At 39.6% G+C, this 15,785-nt stretch overlaps 1 protein-coding gene across 3 annotated transcripts in view; it reads right to left on the bottom strand.

Moving 5' to 3' along the window:
- Nucleotides 1-1,376: 1,376 nt before the first annotated feature.
- The window catches only part of GAS2L3 (growth arrest specific 2 like 3), a 32,993-nt gene continuing 18,584 nt past the window's right edge, over nucleotides 1,377-15,785 (bottom strand). For all 3 annotated transcript variants that reach the window (XM_026648864.2, XM_029910859.1, XM_024195929.1), the window contains exons 6-9: nucleotides 13,478-13,541; nucleotides 12,467-12,605; nucleotides 10,818-10,925; nucleotides 1,377-5,369 (exon numbers count right to left, since the gene is read on the bottom strand). In XM_026648864.2, the coding sequence (XP_026504649.1) occupies nucleotides 3,933-5,369; nucleotides 10,818-10,925; nucleotides 12,467-12,605; nucleotides 13,478-13,541 (1,748 nt within the window). In that variant the 3' untranslated portion in view covers nucleotides 1,377-3,932. The remainder of the gene's footprint in view (nucleotides 5,370-10,817; nucleotides 10,926-12,466; nucleotides 12,606-13,477; nucleotides 13,542-15,785) is intronic.

Genomic DNA, 15,785 nt, shown 5'->3' with positions numbered 1-15,785 from the left:
ACAGCAACCACCATAATGGGGCCCCAATCCAAAAATAGGACCTTAGAGGGCTATTGTAGCAAAATGGCTCATTATTCAACATTATAAGTCTATATAACAAGCTGTATAATTGCCCAAGTATATATATATATATACACACGCACGTGATGGGGTCTACAACTTCCTCCCCCCGCCCCAAAAAAAAAACCCCACAGGCAGGCAGAGGTTGAGAACCCATCCTGACTGCAAACAGCAAAACAGAATGGTCAATTATGGGTACAACTCCTCCTTGCATGAGAAGCTCGCACCAGGCTCTCTCTGAGGCTTCTGGAGTACAACGGCAGAAGCTGGGGATGAAAGCACTGAGTATCAAGAACTTTTGGACTCGTTTATATTAGGTTTATAGTCTGCCTTTTCGTTGATTTAATTTAAGTTGCTGGAGCCCACATCAAGGACCAACACAGACTATTCAAACTAGGACTTTGCCCAATGCAGTATCCTTGGCTGCTGACAGTACCTTATGAAAAATATTTCACTTGCACGGAGGGATTCATTTTTAGCAACGTGCAAGGAAATCTTGTGGTGTGACTCCTGTTGGTGGTACTGGAAGTTGCACAGACAAAATCTATGTGCTTTCTTTTCATGCTCTCCAATTTTACCCACCTTGGGGAGAAGAAATTACTCCAACAGAACTACTGTGACAGCAACAGTCGGCTACTACCAGGGGCACAGCTCACTCTTTCACTGCAGAGTAGTAGCTCCATTAGGCGAAGAGGTTGTTTCAACAGACTGTAGTATTTTATTGAGTGCCCCTTGTTTGAGCTGCCCATTGTTGACTTCAACAAAATATGCCCCAATCTGTCCCAGCATAGTTTTCCATTTGCAATTTAAAAAAATAAAATAAAAAATAAAAAACTACCCTGGTGATTTCTTTCAGAGGGCCCCCAGTCCTTCTTCCATCCCAGTCAATAGCAAGAGTCTCATTGACTTAAATGGAAGCAGGACTGGGTCCAGCAGGTAAATTAAAATGTCGGAGTAATTGCCAAATTCCCTCACCTTCTACACACTATTTTAGTATGAGGCAACGAGTAACTGAAGTTTCAAAAGATTTGTGACTAGTCTTAGGATCAGATCTGTAAGCTGTGAATAGCCAGACTGAGTAGTGCCTTACTCTGCAAAAAGCCTCACTGAAATGAATTAAAATTTCAGAATCTGGTGCAAAGCAATTAATTGGGCACAGACCTTTGTATCTTAATATTGGCTTGACAGAGAATTTTCTCCTTTTTTTGTGCTACAATAACATAAAACTATAACAACACATCTTTAGAAGTGCAATATTGTATACACCAAAATGAAAAACAAGTTTGTACATTTTAAATCAATCACTGACTAAAAAAAAGAAGGTGAGGTATAAGTTTATTTAAAGTAACTGGTGTTAGTACAGAAAAGGGGTCAAGAATTCAGGGATTTGCTTCAACTTCTTTCACAAAAATTTGGTACAAGCAGGAAATTACACACATCTTTTGCCAATGTAAACATTGCAAAAACTTATAGATTTCCTGTTAGAGGCCTTCAGAATGACAAGAGCTGTTTTATTAAATCTGACTACTGCTATCCTTTTTGGATTCACTCCATGCCTAGTTACAGGATGTAAGCCGTAGTCAAGTTATGCAACTGGTGTTAAAGATTGAACATAGGTCAACATTTTAGAACTGTTACATTTTGTTCAGCACAATGCTCAGGTTGATCTCTGTAAATGCAAATGTGGAACTTAATGTGCGTTGCTTAACCGTTTAATAGCTTACTGCACTGATTTCAGATATAAAGGCACATTTTTATCCCCTGTAGTGCCACACTTTCCCAGCTCAGAAGTTTATGCTTGATATTCAAGCTTTACTTCATGATTCTCTCATTTAATACATTAAATTTTACAAGTCAAAGATGAAATCATCCAATTTCCTCTTCTTTGAAACCATGACATATTTCAAAGTATGACAGAATTAGTATATACTTAGAGAGTATTTCATAGCAATTAAAAAACTTTAAAAACATAAATAGTTCATAAAGAAGAAACCCAAGAGTTCTGCCATTAGTCTACCCAAGAGGATGTACTGAATCTTAACTACAGGATATTTGGAAGTCTACTCTTAAGCAGTTCTCTCATTGTGAAGAGAATTTTTTCAGCGTATGAGTCAACAGTACAAATTCATTACTAGCATGAGATTAATTCCACTGCAGTCACTAGAGTTTTTCCACTTACAGATACACTGGGCCAAACTCACCACTGTGTAGGTAAAGCAATTTAGCAACAGACTTTTTTCAAGACAGACAATTTTGTAGCTAAACAAGCTTTTTAGACTTGCTGTCTCAGATATCAAGGCTGGTGTATTTAATATGCCAAAGGATTAGCTAGTAGCTTGTTTACACAATATCCACTTTCAGCAGACTAATCGGTACTCTACAGTATGTATGCATACTTTAAATATAGCCATAAATAATGGAGAATTAATAAGGTGCTGATAATGACATCTATAAGGTTGCCACTACCAATTAAAAAACATGATTCGTTTATAAACAGCTCTTTAACTCCAGTTCTGAGGGGTGAAAAAAAAAAAATCAGACTATAATGTATCCTGATCATTGGCACATAGGTAAATTCTTTAGGAGAAAAATATTCTCTCAGTTTGTAAGTCACACAACCATATTCCATTTATGAAACTTAAGACAGAAGATTCCTTTTAAATGCTTGCATTGCTGTTCCTTAAACTTGTAAAATATCCTGACTTCAGATAACACTGACCCAGAGATGGTAATTAGTGCAAGTGACCATAGTTTTCAGTCATTCAGGAAGAATTTCACCCTTGTGCAAAGGTTAGCATCAGGCCGAGGCACCGTACTAGTACTTCTTAAACCCTATTTTGAGGGCTTAAGTGTTATGTAAGAAGCCTCATGCGGCCCTCTGAAGAGGGTGAATGTAGCCCTGTTAGCACTTTGGGAAATGGTTACTTAACTCCAAAAAGGCATGACCATATAGCGTTATTATAGCAGATTTAAACAGAAGATATAGCCTAGGGAGAAGAGACACTTTAAAAACAACAATGGCAATTTAATAAAACTGTCCACAGCACCATCCTCTTTCATTTTTTAAAAATATATCTTGTCATAAAAATAAATAATAATAATCAAAAACAAGAACAGTGTGACATTCAGTGTGAGACTGTTACTGAGCACTCAAATGCTAAGGCACTAAAAAGATGAGAGCCAAAGCCAAGATTTTTAAAAGTGACTCGTGCCCAACTTGAGATACCTTAAAGTGGCCAGATTTTCAGTTTGGATGCTTAGCACCTTCTGAAATATCAGGCCACTTTAAGGCATCTCACCCAAAAAAAAAAAAAATCACCAGCCATTTGAAAATCTTGGCCTAGAGTCCTAATTCCTCTGATCTGTATCAACTGCCTATCCAAAATTTGATAAATTAGTTTGCTCAGTTAGCGCAATGAAAGTGTTAATCCTGTTATCTTTATTTTCAAATATGTTGGCTTTTAGTGATATCAATTATACATGTACAGTATATGTAATGTAATTAACAACAGCAGGTACTTGTCACCGATGTACCAGAGTGTTCTGAATCGTCATCTGGATCCTGCTTTGGAGAAATATCTAGAATAAGCTAAAATCCATTTAAGGAGAGTAGCAGCAGTCGTCCTCTCCAAAACCAAAACAGCCTTAAATCACCAAACTGGTGTACTCTGTCTGTACTGTTTTATGGTGAATAGCAAGTAACGTTACTTTTCATATGTAATAAAAGTGGAACAGTATTTAACTACAGAGTATCTAGTAAATAATCCTTACAGAAAAAAAATACACTTAGGTCTCATACATGTCTGAGACATAAAAGTGTTACCATTGTAATTAGTGTAGTGTTATTTAAATGGAAAGCACCATATTTCTGCTTACTTTCTGGGTTTCTTACTGCCTGTCATAACAAAATAGTGATCATCTTGTTTAACCTTCAAAATAGGATTTTTTAATACACCAGGGGTCCCCTTGCCATATGCTGTTGTAGTCTTTCCGTTTGAGAGGGGTTTCTTGGCTGTTGAAGCCAGGATTTCATCACTCTTTTGGGAGGTTTTGATTGAGGAGTGACTTGTTGTGGAAGGCTGTGCTGTCTTTTTTGTCGTTTGTGCTTTGGCTGAAGTTTGGGGAAGTCGTACAACAGATAATGGAGTGCGTTCAGGATGTTTTGATAAACTGGATCCTATCTGTGGGTTTCTACTGCTATCTTGTCCCCGTAAACACTTTACTGCAGGCCGTTTATTAGCAGCTGAAGCTACGCTCTTGCTTGGAGATTCCAGAGGAGGCATTAACTGTGATGTTTTACCAGCTGCAAGTGAACATGCAGAATCTGGCTGTTTTAAGACCGGAGTGGTTCTGAGATTCCTCCCTGGGCCAGATCCTGTTTGTGGCACTCTTCTAGGAGGCCGGGACCCTATTCCTGATGCTTCATTGTTACTTTTGGAAGTGGGTTTTGCTATTTTTGCAAGAGACTGATAAGAATGTGAAGGCTTAGAAACAACAGGCAGATTTGTGTTAGGTGGCCTAGCAGATTTTGATGAGGATTTTGAAGCAACAGAATTAGGTTTGGTGGTGGAGTTAGATACAGTTTTGCATTTAGAAGGAGCATATTTTTGTTTTGAAGCCATCATTTCTCTTGTCCCAGGTAATTCTGAAAGCTGACTTGTAGAACAAGAGAGGGTAGGATGTAAAATTGTTGCTGGAGAATTTTGGGATGGTGCAAGTTTGACATTAGGAGTATCAGGGGACCAGATGCGTTTGCGCAGTGGCCCTGAACAATCAGCAGTATTTAATAATGCAGGTGAAGAACTTTTGTTTGTAGGTTGTGCAAGTTTTGAAATAGCAGAAGTTGGTAAGTTGCGTGCAGAAGAATCCAGTTTCTTTGAAGCACCTGTTAAGGATCTGAAAGGAGATTGGGCACCCTTTGCTGGAGATCCTTGTAACTTGGAATGAGCTGATATGGACTTGGTTGCCCCTTTTGGGGATGACAAGGCAGGTGACTGTGGACGTTTAGATAATGCCTGCTTACCACTGGCCACCTGAGCAGCTTTTATAACTGAAACAGGAGTGGGTGGTTTTGAATTTTGTTTCTGAAACATATTAATAGCCAATATGGGATTCATGAAAGGAGGCTGCAGAGTTCTAGATGATGAATCAGGGGTGTCTTCATTGGGGCCACCTTTCTGAAATGCCAGGATTTTTTGCTCCAGAGTTGCAAATTGCAGCACTCGACATGGATCGTATTTGAGAAGAAAACCTTGAAGAGTGTCCCAGCCTCCACCAACACGTACCATCACATGTTTTCCATGCAGCATCTAAGAAGGAGGGGGAGAGAAGCAGATGGCAGAACACTAAAATCATATCTACTTTAGTACACAATTTATTACCAAATGTAACACAGGAAGTGTAAGGCACTAGCAACTTGAATGTATCCTATTTCTAAGAGAGCACCCTTTAAACAATAGCCTGAATTTCCCCGTGTTTAAATTCCTTTTTTTAAAAAAAGGAAAGGATTTCAGGGTTTTTCTGCTCCCCTCTTGACATTAATAAGGTTTTTTCCAGCAACTGAGACACTGACTGAATATGCAGGGGCAACTAAGTGTCTATGGGCTACTAGGTGTTACGGTAATACAAATACAGTACATTCTCAACTTTCAGATAACTGGACATTAGGATTAAAAAAAAGTTATTAACTAACATAGGGCTCTGGAGAGGGGACATACTGGATATGGATAAGTAGGATTTTCAGAAAAAGGGAATTCAGATAACAGGAATGATACTGTAATAACATAAGTGTAATGTGACAGATTGGTTTATGTTTGTATCAAATTGTTGTATGCAATGTTGCGATAGCTGTGTCAGTGCCAGGATACCTTTCCCAGACCTGAAGAACAGCTCTGTGTAGCTCAAAAGCTCGTCTGTCTCATCAGCACAAGCTGGTCATAAGAACGCCCATACTAGGACAGACCAAAGGTCCATGTAGCCCAGTATCCTGTCTTCCGACAGCAGCCAATGCCAGATGCCCCAGAGGCAATGAACAGAACAGGCAATTACCAAGTGATCCATCCCCTGCCGCCCACTCCCAGCTACAGGCAAACAGAGGCTAGGGACACCATCCCTGTCCGTCTTGGGTAATCTTTTTTGAACCCTGTAATAGTCCTTGCCTTCACAACATCCTCTGGCAAGGAGTTCCACAGGTTGACTGTGCACTGTATGAAGAAATACTTCCTTTTGTTTGCTTTAAACCTGCTGCCTATTAATTTCATTTGGTGACTCCTAGTTCTTGTGTTATGAGAAGGAGTAAATAACACGTCCTTATTTACTTTCTTCACACCAGTCATGATTTTATAGGCCTCAATCGTATCCTCCCTTAGTCGTCTATTTTCCAAGCTGCAAAGTCCCAGTTTTATTAATCTTGCCTCATATGGAAGGTGTTCCATACCCCTAATCATTTTTGTTGCTGTTTTCTGTACCTTTTCCAATTCCAATATACAGTATCTTTTTTGAGATGGGGCGACCACATCTGCATGCAGTATTCAAAATGTGGGTGTACCATGGATTTATAAAGGCAATATGATATTTTCTGACTTATTATCCCTTTCTTAATGATTCCCAACATTCTATTAGCTTTTTTGACTGCTGCTGCACATTGAGTGGATGTTTTCAGATAATTATCCACAATGACTCCAAGATCTCTTTTGTGAGTGGTAACAGCAAATTTAGACCAAATCATTTTATATGTAATGGTGGGATTATGTTTTCCAATGTGCATTACTTTACATTTATCAACATTGAATTTCATCTGCCATTTTGTTGCCCAGTCACCAGGTTTTATGAGATTCCTTTGCAACTCTTCGCAGTCTGCCTTGGACTTAAATATCTTGAGTAGTTTTGTATTACCTGCAAATTTTGCCACCTCACTGTTTACCCCTTTTTCCAGATCATTTATTAATATGTTGAACAGGACTGGTCACAGTACAGACCCTGGGGGACACCACTATTTACCTCTCTCCATTTTGTAAACTGACCATTTATTTCTACCCTTTGTTTCTATCTTTTAACCAGTTACTGATCCATGAAAGGACTTTTCCTCTTATCTCATGAGAGCTTACTTTGCTTAAGAGCCTTTGGTGAGGGACCTTGTCAAAGGCTTTCTGAAAATCTAAGTACACTATATCCACTGGATCACCCTTGTCCACATGCTTGTTGACATCCTCAAAGAATTCTAATGGATTGGTGAGGCATGATTTCCCTTTACAAAAAGGTGCGTTGACTCTTCCCCAACATATTGTGTACATCTATGTGTCTGATAATTCTGTTCTTTACTATAGTTTCAACCAGTTTGCCCGGTACTGAAGTTAGGCCTGTAATTGTCAGGATCACCATTGGAGCCTTTTTAAAAAATTGGCATCACATTAGCTATCCTCCAGTCATCTGATACAGAAGGTGATTTAAATGATAGGTTACATACCATAGTTAGTAATTCAGCAATTTCATATTTGAGTTTCTTCAGAACTCTTGGGTGAATAACATCTGGTCTGGTGACTCATTACTGTTTAGTTAATCAATTTCTTCCAACCCCTCCTCTAATGACACCTTAATCTGGGACAGTTCCTCAGATTTGTCACCTAAGAAGAATGGCTCAGATTTGGGAATCTCCCTCACATCTTCAGCTGTGAAGACCAATGCAAAGAATTCATGTAGTTTCTCTGTAATGGCCTTATTGTCCTTGAGTGCTCCTTTAGCATCTCGATGTCCAGTGGCCCCGACTGGTTGTTTAGCAGGCTTCCTGCTTCTGATATACTTAGAAAAAATTTTGCTATTACTTTTTGAGTCTTTGGCTAGTTGTTCTTCAAATGCTTTTTTGACCTTCTTAATTATATTTTTACACTTCACTTCCCAGAATTTATGACCCTTTCTATTTTCCTCACTAGGATTTAACTTCCACTTGTTAAAAGGATGCCTTTTTGCCTCTCACTGCTTCTTTTACTTTGTTGTTTAGCTAATGGGGGCACTTTTGGGGTTCTCTGTGTTTTTTAATTTGGGGGTATACATTTAAGTTGAGCCTCTATTATGGTGCGTTTAAAAAGTTTCCAAGCAGCTTGCAGGGATTTCACTTTTGGCACTGTATCTTTTAATTTCTGTGTAACTAACTTCCTCCTTATTGTGTAGTTCCCTTTTCTGAAATTAAATGTTACCACTGCTGTGGTGTTTTCCCCGCCACAGAAGCCCAATAACATCCCCTTCCAATACAAGATATTACCTCATCTACCTTTGTATCAAATTGTGACTTTCAGTTGACACTAACTGCCATTTTGAAGAATGTGACCTACCTTTGGGTATGTAATTGGAACTGCCTAGAGCTGTCAAAGACAGATGCAAGGCAGCTTATTGTAATGCCCGATGCCTCCCTGAAGAAACCAACATTAGAATCATCAACAGTGATTGTTTTCCAAACAAAGGCGTCCAACTTTAGAACAATGGTTTTGCTACAGAGTGTGGCCAGGCAGAAGGAAACTGGCTTTCCCAGTTTGGGCTCCAGGGGCGCTGGACCATCCCAGTTAATCACCCAACTGTGGTTCTGAAGCTGATCAGTTGGTCACCTGATAGAGGAGACAGAAGTCTTATTTAAGAGTAGGATCTGCGCTAGGCTTCCTCTCTCTCACTGAGCAACCATTGCCAGATGGCAGGAGGGCAGTATGTCCACTTGACATATTGACTGGCTTAGGACTCACAAGATGCGTGAACATACACTCAGAGGAGAGGATGTATAGGCTTTTGTTATTTTTCCCAAAGATCTGTAACTCGTGTGTGTTTTGAGAGTAAGAATTACCAGGGTTAAGAAATCCCTGTATTCCTTGCTTTACCTGCCACTTGGTCCCTGAGTTAAGCTATAAAGCAGAGCACCCATGGCAAAGTGGAACTCTGGGGGTGCATGCATAAGCAACTGGGGCAGATTGGGAGGTAACAGCACTGGTTTCGGAGCCTAGGGCAGATGGACAGCAGAGTACCACACTGCAAGGAAGAGTGTCAGACAGGGAGTCTGCACCCAAGAGTGTGCCTTACAGGCTCAGAGCTAGAAAACAGCGAATGGACTCTGCTCAGACCCAGCTGGCTTGGAAGGCTGGATCCATTTACAACAAACTGGAGGTACCTACTAGGCAGTCTATAACATGTACACAGTAAACTGAAATAATAAAGCAAAAATTGTTCCTGCCCACTTCTTTCCATTATAGTAATTGAATGTGTCATTTCAAACTATAGGCAGTAGGTACATCATTTTCAGACAGAAAAGTTGTTTTCACGTTGATGATGCCCCTTCAACATTTAGGCTAGCATAAGAATTTGTGAGGTTTAGGGGTAGATCAGCTACACTACTCAATAGCCCAGAAGTTTGATAGTCAACATTCAAGGATTAATATTCTTAATTAATACTCAGTTATCTTCCTTTGCACTTCAGATTCTGACTCTGAATAGACACAGTGCAGTAAGGCACTACACTTTAAACTTAAGGGATTCAGTCTAGTGGTCACTATTTACATGGCAGTGATGTTTGGGACATTATTTACACTATAAAATCATGGTATCTCCTATTAGAGAGAGTTTCTTTATGAAATGTAAGAATTTTACATTTACAAATTTAATATGAAAGTCATGAAGACACAAATATATAGTGATCAGTTTCTGTGTAGCTAATATTTCATGACTTCAATGCTTGTTTCCTTGTTAAACCAATATTTTTGAATTAGTACGTATGGACCAGAGTGACAAACAGCTAGGACTCGGGGGGGAGGGGGGGGGGAGAACGTACTAGACACCTACAGACTAGAATATTAAACCTATTAGCCAGAGAAGTTGTCCGTCTTTTTCCTCTGTCTTCCCCACCCTCCCAGACACTACCCAAATATCTGCAGTGTTCTGATAAGAATCCCAGATATTCACAGCTGCTGGAGAGTAGGAAGGTGCTGGAGGTTCAACCAAGATGCTTTTGGATCAGTCTCTGGCTAGACAGTATTATATTTGAAGCTCCAACCACTCTTTAATAGTCAGAAGGGAAAAGAAGTTTTCTGCCTCTTTTTCCCTACTCCAAAGTCTCCTGGCTCCTGCACACACTACTCTATCAAATGTCAAGTATAGCAGATTGTTGTAATGCCCCACCCAGTCTATCCACACACCAGCTTCTAAGCCAGGTTTAAAAATATATATCTTTCCCCATGACCAAAACTCAAGTTCCTGCCAGTTCTGCTTGTCATAGCTTTATTCATAGAGTGAATGTCTGCCCCCATTGTAGCCCAATTACCCCTCCCTTCAAGCTGAGGTCAAGGCCATTCCACCATGCTGGCGGCGAGAGGAGCATTTTGATGGGCCACCCACGGATACTGGTCCCTTTCAGAGGTCCCTAGGATATAAAACTGTCATGATTACAGACAGGTGTATGGATGTTCTGATGGGACATTACAACAGTTTACTGTCCTTGATTTCCAATGTTCATGTGTCTAAACATTATTCCCTCCCTGTTATGCCCCTAGGTCACCATAGTTTACCAAAGACCTGCAAGAGATTCCAAGGGGAAAAAAGACTGGAGGGCCACTGCCAATGGTCCAGAGATGAATCCAGTGAGACAAAAAACATGCAGATTGTACACTTTTGTTGTGCTGGACAGACATATGAACCCAAGTGAAAAAGTTCTAACCACAGGCTGGATACAGTGGAGGCAAAGCTAACAAATGAGGTGAGGAAACATTTTGAGAAACTGCACTTACTCGTATGAAGAGTATTTTATCTCCCAATCTATAACGTCCTTCAGATAAGTACTCAATCGAAAATCTATGGGAACAGCTACAGGGAAGATCTTCTGCTATGTGCTTAACCTAGATTTTAAAAAAGAAAGTACCTGTTAGAAAATTGAGTTTTTTCAAAAAAAATTACAGGTGTGTGGTGTTTTTTGTTTTGGGGGAATAACCACTGATAGGTCATTTAACCATGGCAAAAGATTAAATATGTCCCTGTCAAAATACTTTCCCTCATTACAAGATGGCCTGAACAGATAAAACTGTCCACGGACAAGGTTACTTTAATTTTTTGAGTGGCTCAGATCTGGTTCTTCTAATTTCTCATTTTATTAGAACACTTTTCCTACTTAAATTCCCTTTATTTTCTTTACCCCAATTCATTTGTCAATAGTAGTAAGGGTAGCTTCATAAAGATAGACTTTATGTCTCAAGGAATTGTACCAGATGACTGGGCCTCTCTTGAATTGCTGAAATGGTTTTTAGTAGGCCCAGTCTGACCTGTCTCATCAGATGAGCAAATTGGTCAAGATTCTGTACTTGATCCAAAAGCACCAGTATTCTCCAAGATAGTTGGAAATCTTCTGTAATCTTACAAAGGAAAAAAAAAAAAAAACTGTATCCAGAAAGGGAGCAACAGAGAAACAATCCAGACAATAAAAAGGAAGCCACCCACAACTTACCCTTAGTGTTGAAGAGAAATGTTCGTTTTAAAAAGCAGAGAAAGGGCTTCAAAGAATGGGTACAAAATAGAAATACAACGATGCTGCTGAGCTACAGAATTACTCACCCTTCAACACAGAAAGACTGAGGGCTGGAGCGTTCCAGAGAAGCAAAATTTAACAGAGTAGGCAAAATGAGATGCAGGTGTGATTATTAATTATTATTATATTTTAACAGTTTGAGGTGTGTGTGTGTCACAATGGATTTAGTCATCCAGTCTCAATCTATGAAGCCACAGACTATGAAGGAAATTATTTTTAAAAATTTAGGTTTAAATACTCATTTTTAAGTAATTTAGAGCAGCAGTGTATCAGTCCCTTATGGCCTGTTCACAAGCTAAGTGATTCATTTCCTTTCTGCATGAAAATCTGTTTCCTTAGGGGTGCAACTACAGACATTTGTTCAAGCATTACTCCAAGATATTTTAGCAGGTTTGTTTCTTCAGCAAGTTTTCATATTAAAAAACAAACAAACAAACCTTCATTTTGTAACATATGTTTAAAAAAGCCTATTCTTTTAATATTAAATAGTTTGGTCAAACACCACTAAATAATACCATTTAAGACTTACACATCCAGTATGTTACATTCCCATTCAGTGTTTTCCTGTCTTCCATCAGCATAGGAAAGAAGGATGGAGAGATTTCAGTACATGCTTTCCCTATGCTGAGGTGTCTGCTATGTACCCATTTAACACTCCTACTTATAGATACAAAGATGCACTATGCACACTTAGAACATGTCCATTGGAGGAGGCATATCCTTGCCCTTTCAGGGCAAGAAGGCACATATATGCTACATAGAAATTCTTTGCATTTAATTATCTAAATAGCACATATACAAAATTAGGAGCTGGAGTAATTCAAAGCCCACACCACACAAAATATGCACAATACTTACTGCTTCATGCAGTTCCCCATGGTGGCAACATGACTTTGGGGTGCTGAGAGATGTTACAGGCCCAGAGGTCATTAACAATGTCTCTTCTAACTCAATTTCGTTCTCCAGTTTTACTAGCACAGGAGGTTCAACTCCATACCTGAACACAAATACAAAGATGATAATGGGGTAAGAGGAGACATTATGAAACTAAACAAATAGAAAGGAGCCAATGAAGAAAATACATGCAAAGTATAACAACTGAATAACTGAACAGGGAAAAAAGCAGCTCATAAAAGAAAAGTCTGGTCAGTCAGAGGATTAATTATCTAATAAGTCAAATAATAGCATTAAGGTTAGAATTTCTCTCAGACATGCTTTAAATTGGTTAGAATCATTTTGCTGCTGTCTGGGTTCAGTTTAAATAGCAGGTACACATCCCCAGTGAATGTACCACAGTGGGGGAAAGATGGGCTTAGAGAGGCTACAGCAGAAGATAGTAAAGTTTTTGAACAATTTAAGTTATGAGGAAGTGTTAAGAAAGTTGTTCTTATTCCCAGTGGAAAACAGGAGACTGAGAAGACTTAGAGGTTTTCGAAGTTATGAAATGACTGCAACAGTTGAGGCATTTTTCAAACTTAAGTTATAAGAACAAAAGTTAAAGTTCTGCTTTTGAGGCCACTTAGGTCTCCATTCATGATCTCCCCGCCTTACAAATGTAGATATCTTGGTGCTATCTATGTGCTTGATTGTGACATTTAGGCACAGCCCGTATTAAGAAGCAGTGTGGAGCTGCACCTCACTAGAAAGCATTCAGGCAGGTATTAGCAATAACAGGAAATTTTTGAAGAGTATCCTTAGTATAGGTAGGCCATAACAGCAGAGCTGTTAATTACTCTCTGAACCAAAACAGAATCTATTTTCATTGTACTAAAAGACTGCAATTTGCAAAACACTGTATGTAACCCAACACTAAAACTTTATATGCTTAACAGAATGCAATTTCTAGTTAGAAAACTACAGAGTGCATACCTCGATACAATGCGACCAATTTCCAGTAGACAGAGATACACCTGTCTTGGATCCTTGTGCAAAACTACAGAGGAAAAAATAAGTCATACTTCACGTTTGGAAAGCTTTACCAGATAAGGGGGCGGCCTGTGAACTAAGTACAGAAAATAGAAGGCAGGTAGGGTTGTCACCCATTCCCTAAGTCATCTTTACATCCTGCAAACAAGATACATAAACACACAAGACTAAGTTTTCAAGTGTGGGATATTACAAATAGCTTCAACAAGACAGAAGGTGCCTATTTGAAAATTTAACAGGTGGGTGATGGAGGCTGATATCAAGGGCCAATCAGAGGTGGGAGTCGACATCTCGATAGTGAATGAGAGAAGATGGATGGGTGGGATAGGTTGTGAAGGCCTTGAAAGTGAAGACAAGTAGCTTTATGCCTAGATCACAAACAGAAGTCTCAAGCTTTATAGATAATGTTCACTAGCAATCAGATGTTTGGCTTGATATCAGAGTGAGCGAGCTGGACAGAGCATCCAGAAACAGACTACTGCCCATGTGAATGCCATTCGGGGTCACTTAATTCGCTACCTCCATAACCTCCTACCCATTCTAGGGGTTGTTGCTACAACATGTCTCTTGGACAGGAATGGGTAATTGCCAAATCACAAAAGCAGTCATTCCCATTTCACCCATCAACAAGAGCTTGAAAGCTTGCCTGGGCAAGGGGGGGAATTGGGGTGAGAAGACTTGCAGCCTCCCAAAGGCACACAAAGTTGGCATTTATGCCGCATAGCCAGTTTCTGAAAACAGCAATAAACAGACTTCAAAATACTTTTAGCTACAAACAAAACAACACAGCATTAGGAAATCCTGACTGCTGATCCCAAGGAAATTAAACATATTTTAAGTATTTGTTTCAGAGTGCAGTTAATGAGTTTAGGCTCTTCAGTTTATACAGAGAGTGAACTGAGGATATACACAATCTCAGGGGTGGTTCTATGTTTTTTGCTGCCCCAAGCACGGCATGCAGGTGGCTTTCGGCGGCACGCCTGCGGGAGGTCCTCTGGTAACGCGGATTCAGCAGCATGCCTGTGGGAGGTCCACCGGTCCTGTGGCTTCGGCATAGCAGCCACCGAATTGCCGCCGAAGCCGCGGGACTGGCGGACCTCCCACAGGCATTCCGCCGAAGGCTCCCTGACTGCCGCCCCAGGCACGTGCTTGGTGCGCTGGTGCCTGGAGCCGCCCCTGCACAATCTACTTCCATTACACATTTTTTTAACTCCTACTTGCACCACTGAAGACTGAAATACAGCAATAAATTTAATATTTTAGATTAGATAGATGGATAGGATTTCTAGCTATTTCATTCTAATTTAGTAGAAAAATGGTCTAGTAAAGAACAGGAATGGGCACCTCCAACTGGTAGCAATGAGAATTTCAAAGACTAGTTAGCCAATAAAAATGAGTAAGCAGTGACAGAGGCCATTTAAGTGTCATAAACATTAGCAGTGTGTAATAACAGCGTTTTTTAAAATTAAATAAATAAAATCACCCTTACTGTAAATGCAAACTACATTTTTAGTCACTATTACAAGTTTTAATGTACATTGCAAATATAGGTAATTTTGCATGTTCTTTTGACAGGCAAAGAATTTTGCAATATTTAAAGAGTACCTGAGTTGCCACAGAAAGGCTTGTGCTTGTTTGTTTCTATTTAAAAAGCAAGTGATGCAAAAACAATTAATTATCTTACAATGAATATACAACTTTTCTTAATGAGCAGTCAAAGATTTCATGCCATCTGGAAGATCAGTCCAGCAGCTGCTGGTAACAAAGTACAGGCTGAACACTAGAGGCATAAGGTCAATTTACAATCTTTGTTTTCATAACCATCTAGTTAGAGGGGGGGGAAGTAAGGGGTTGAGAATCATATAGGGTAGATCCTGGGGTGAACGTTAATTACTAACAGACTGTTGTAACTTCAGGGACAAAATCCTGACGTAGCTCTTTAATTTAGCCATCATGCGTGTACTATTCTGAGCACTTTATACAGCAAGAAAGAGATCTAATATTGAACAAAGGATATTTTTGTGTTTTAAAAATTTCCATGTGGTCTCTTGGCACTTTAAAACAAATGCGGGTCTCTCTTTCAATTACCGTATATACTCGATTATAAGCTGGTTCTGTTTATAAGCCGACCCACCAAGATGGATAAGTAAAAATGGAAAATGTTTATAACCTGTTCATAAGCTGACCCTATAATTCAGGGGTCAGCAAACTTTGGCTCCCGGGCCATCAGGATAAGCCGCTGGTGGGCCGA

This window comes from Terrapene carolina, unplaced genomic scaffold, assembly GCF_002925995.2.
Source record: "Terrapene carolina triunguis isolate 2854851 unplaced genomic scaffold, T_m_triunguis-2.0 Scaffold68, whole genome shotgun sequence".
NCBI lineage: Eukaryota > Metazoa > Chordata > Testudines > Emydidae > Terrapene > Terrapene triunguis.
The sequence above is the reverse complement of the archived record's forward strand: the minus strand, read 5'-3'. Positions and strand labels throughout refer to the sequence as shown.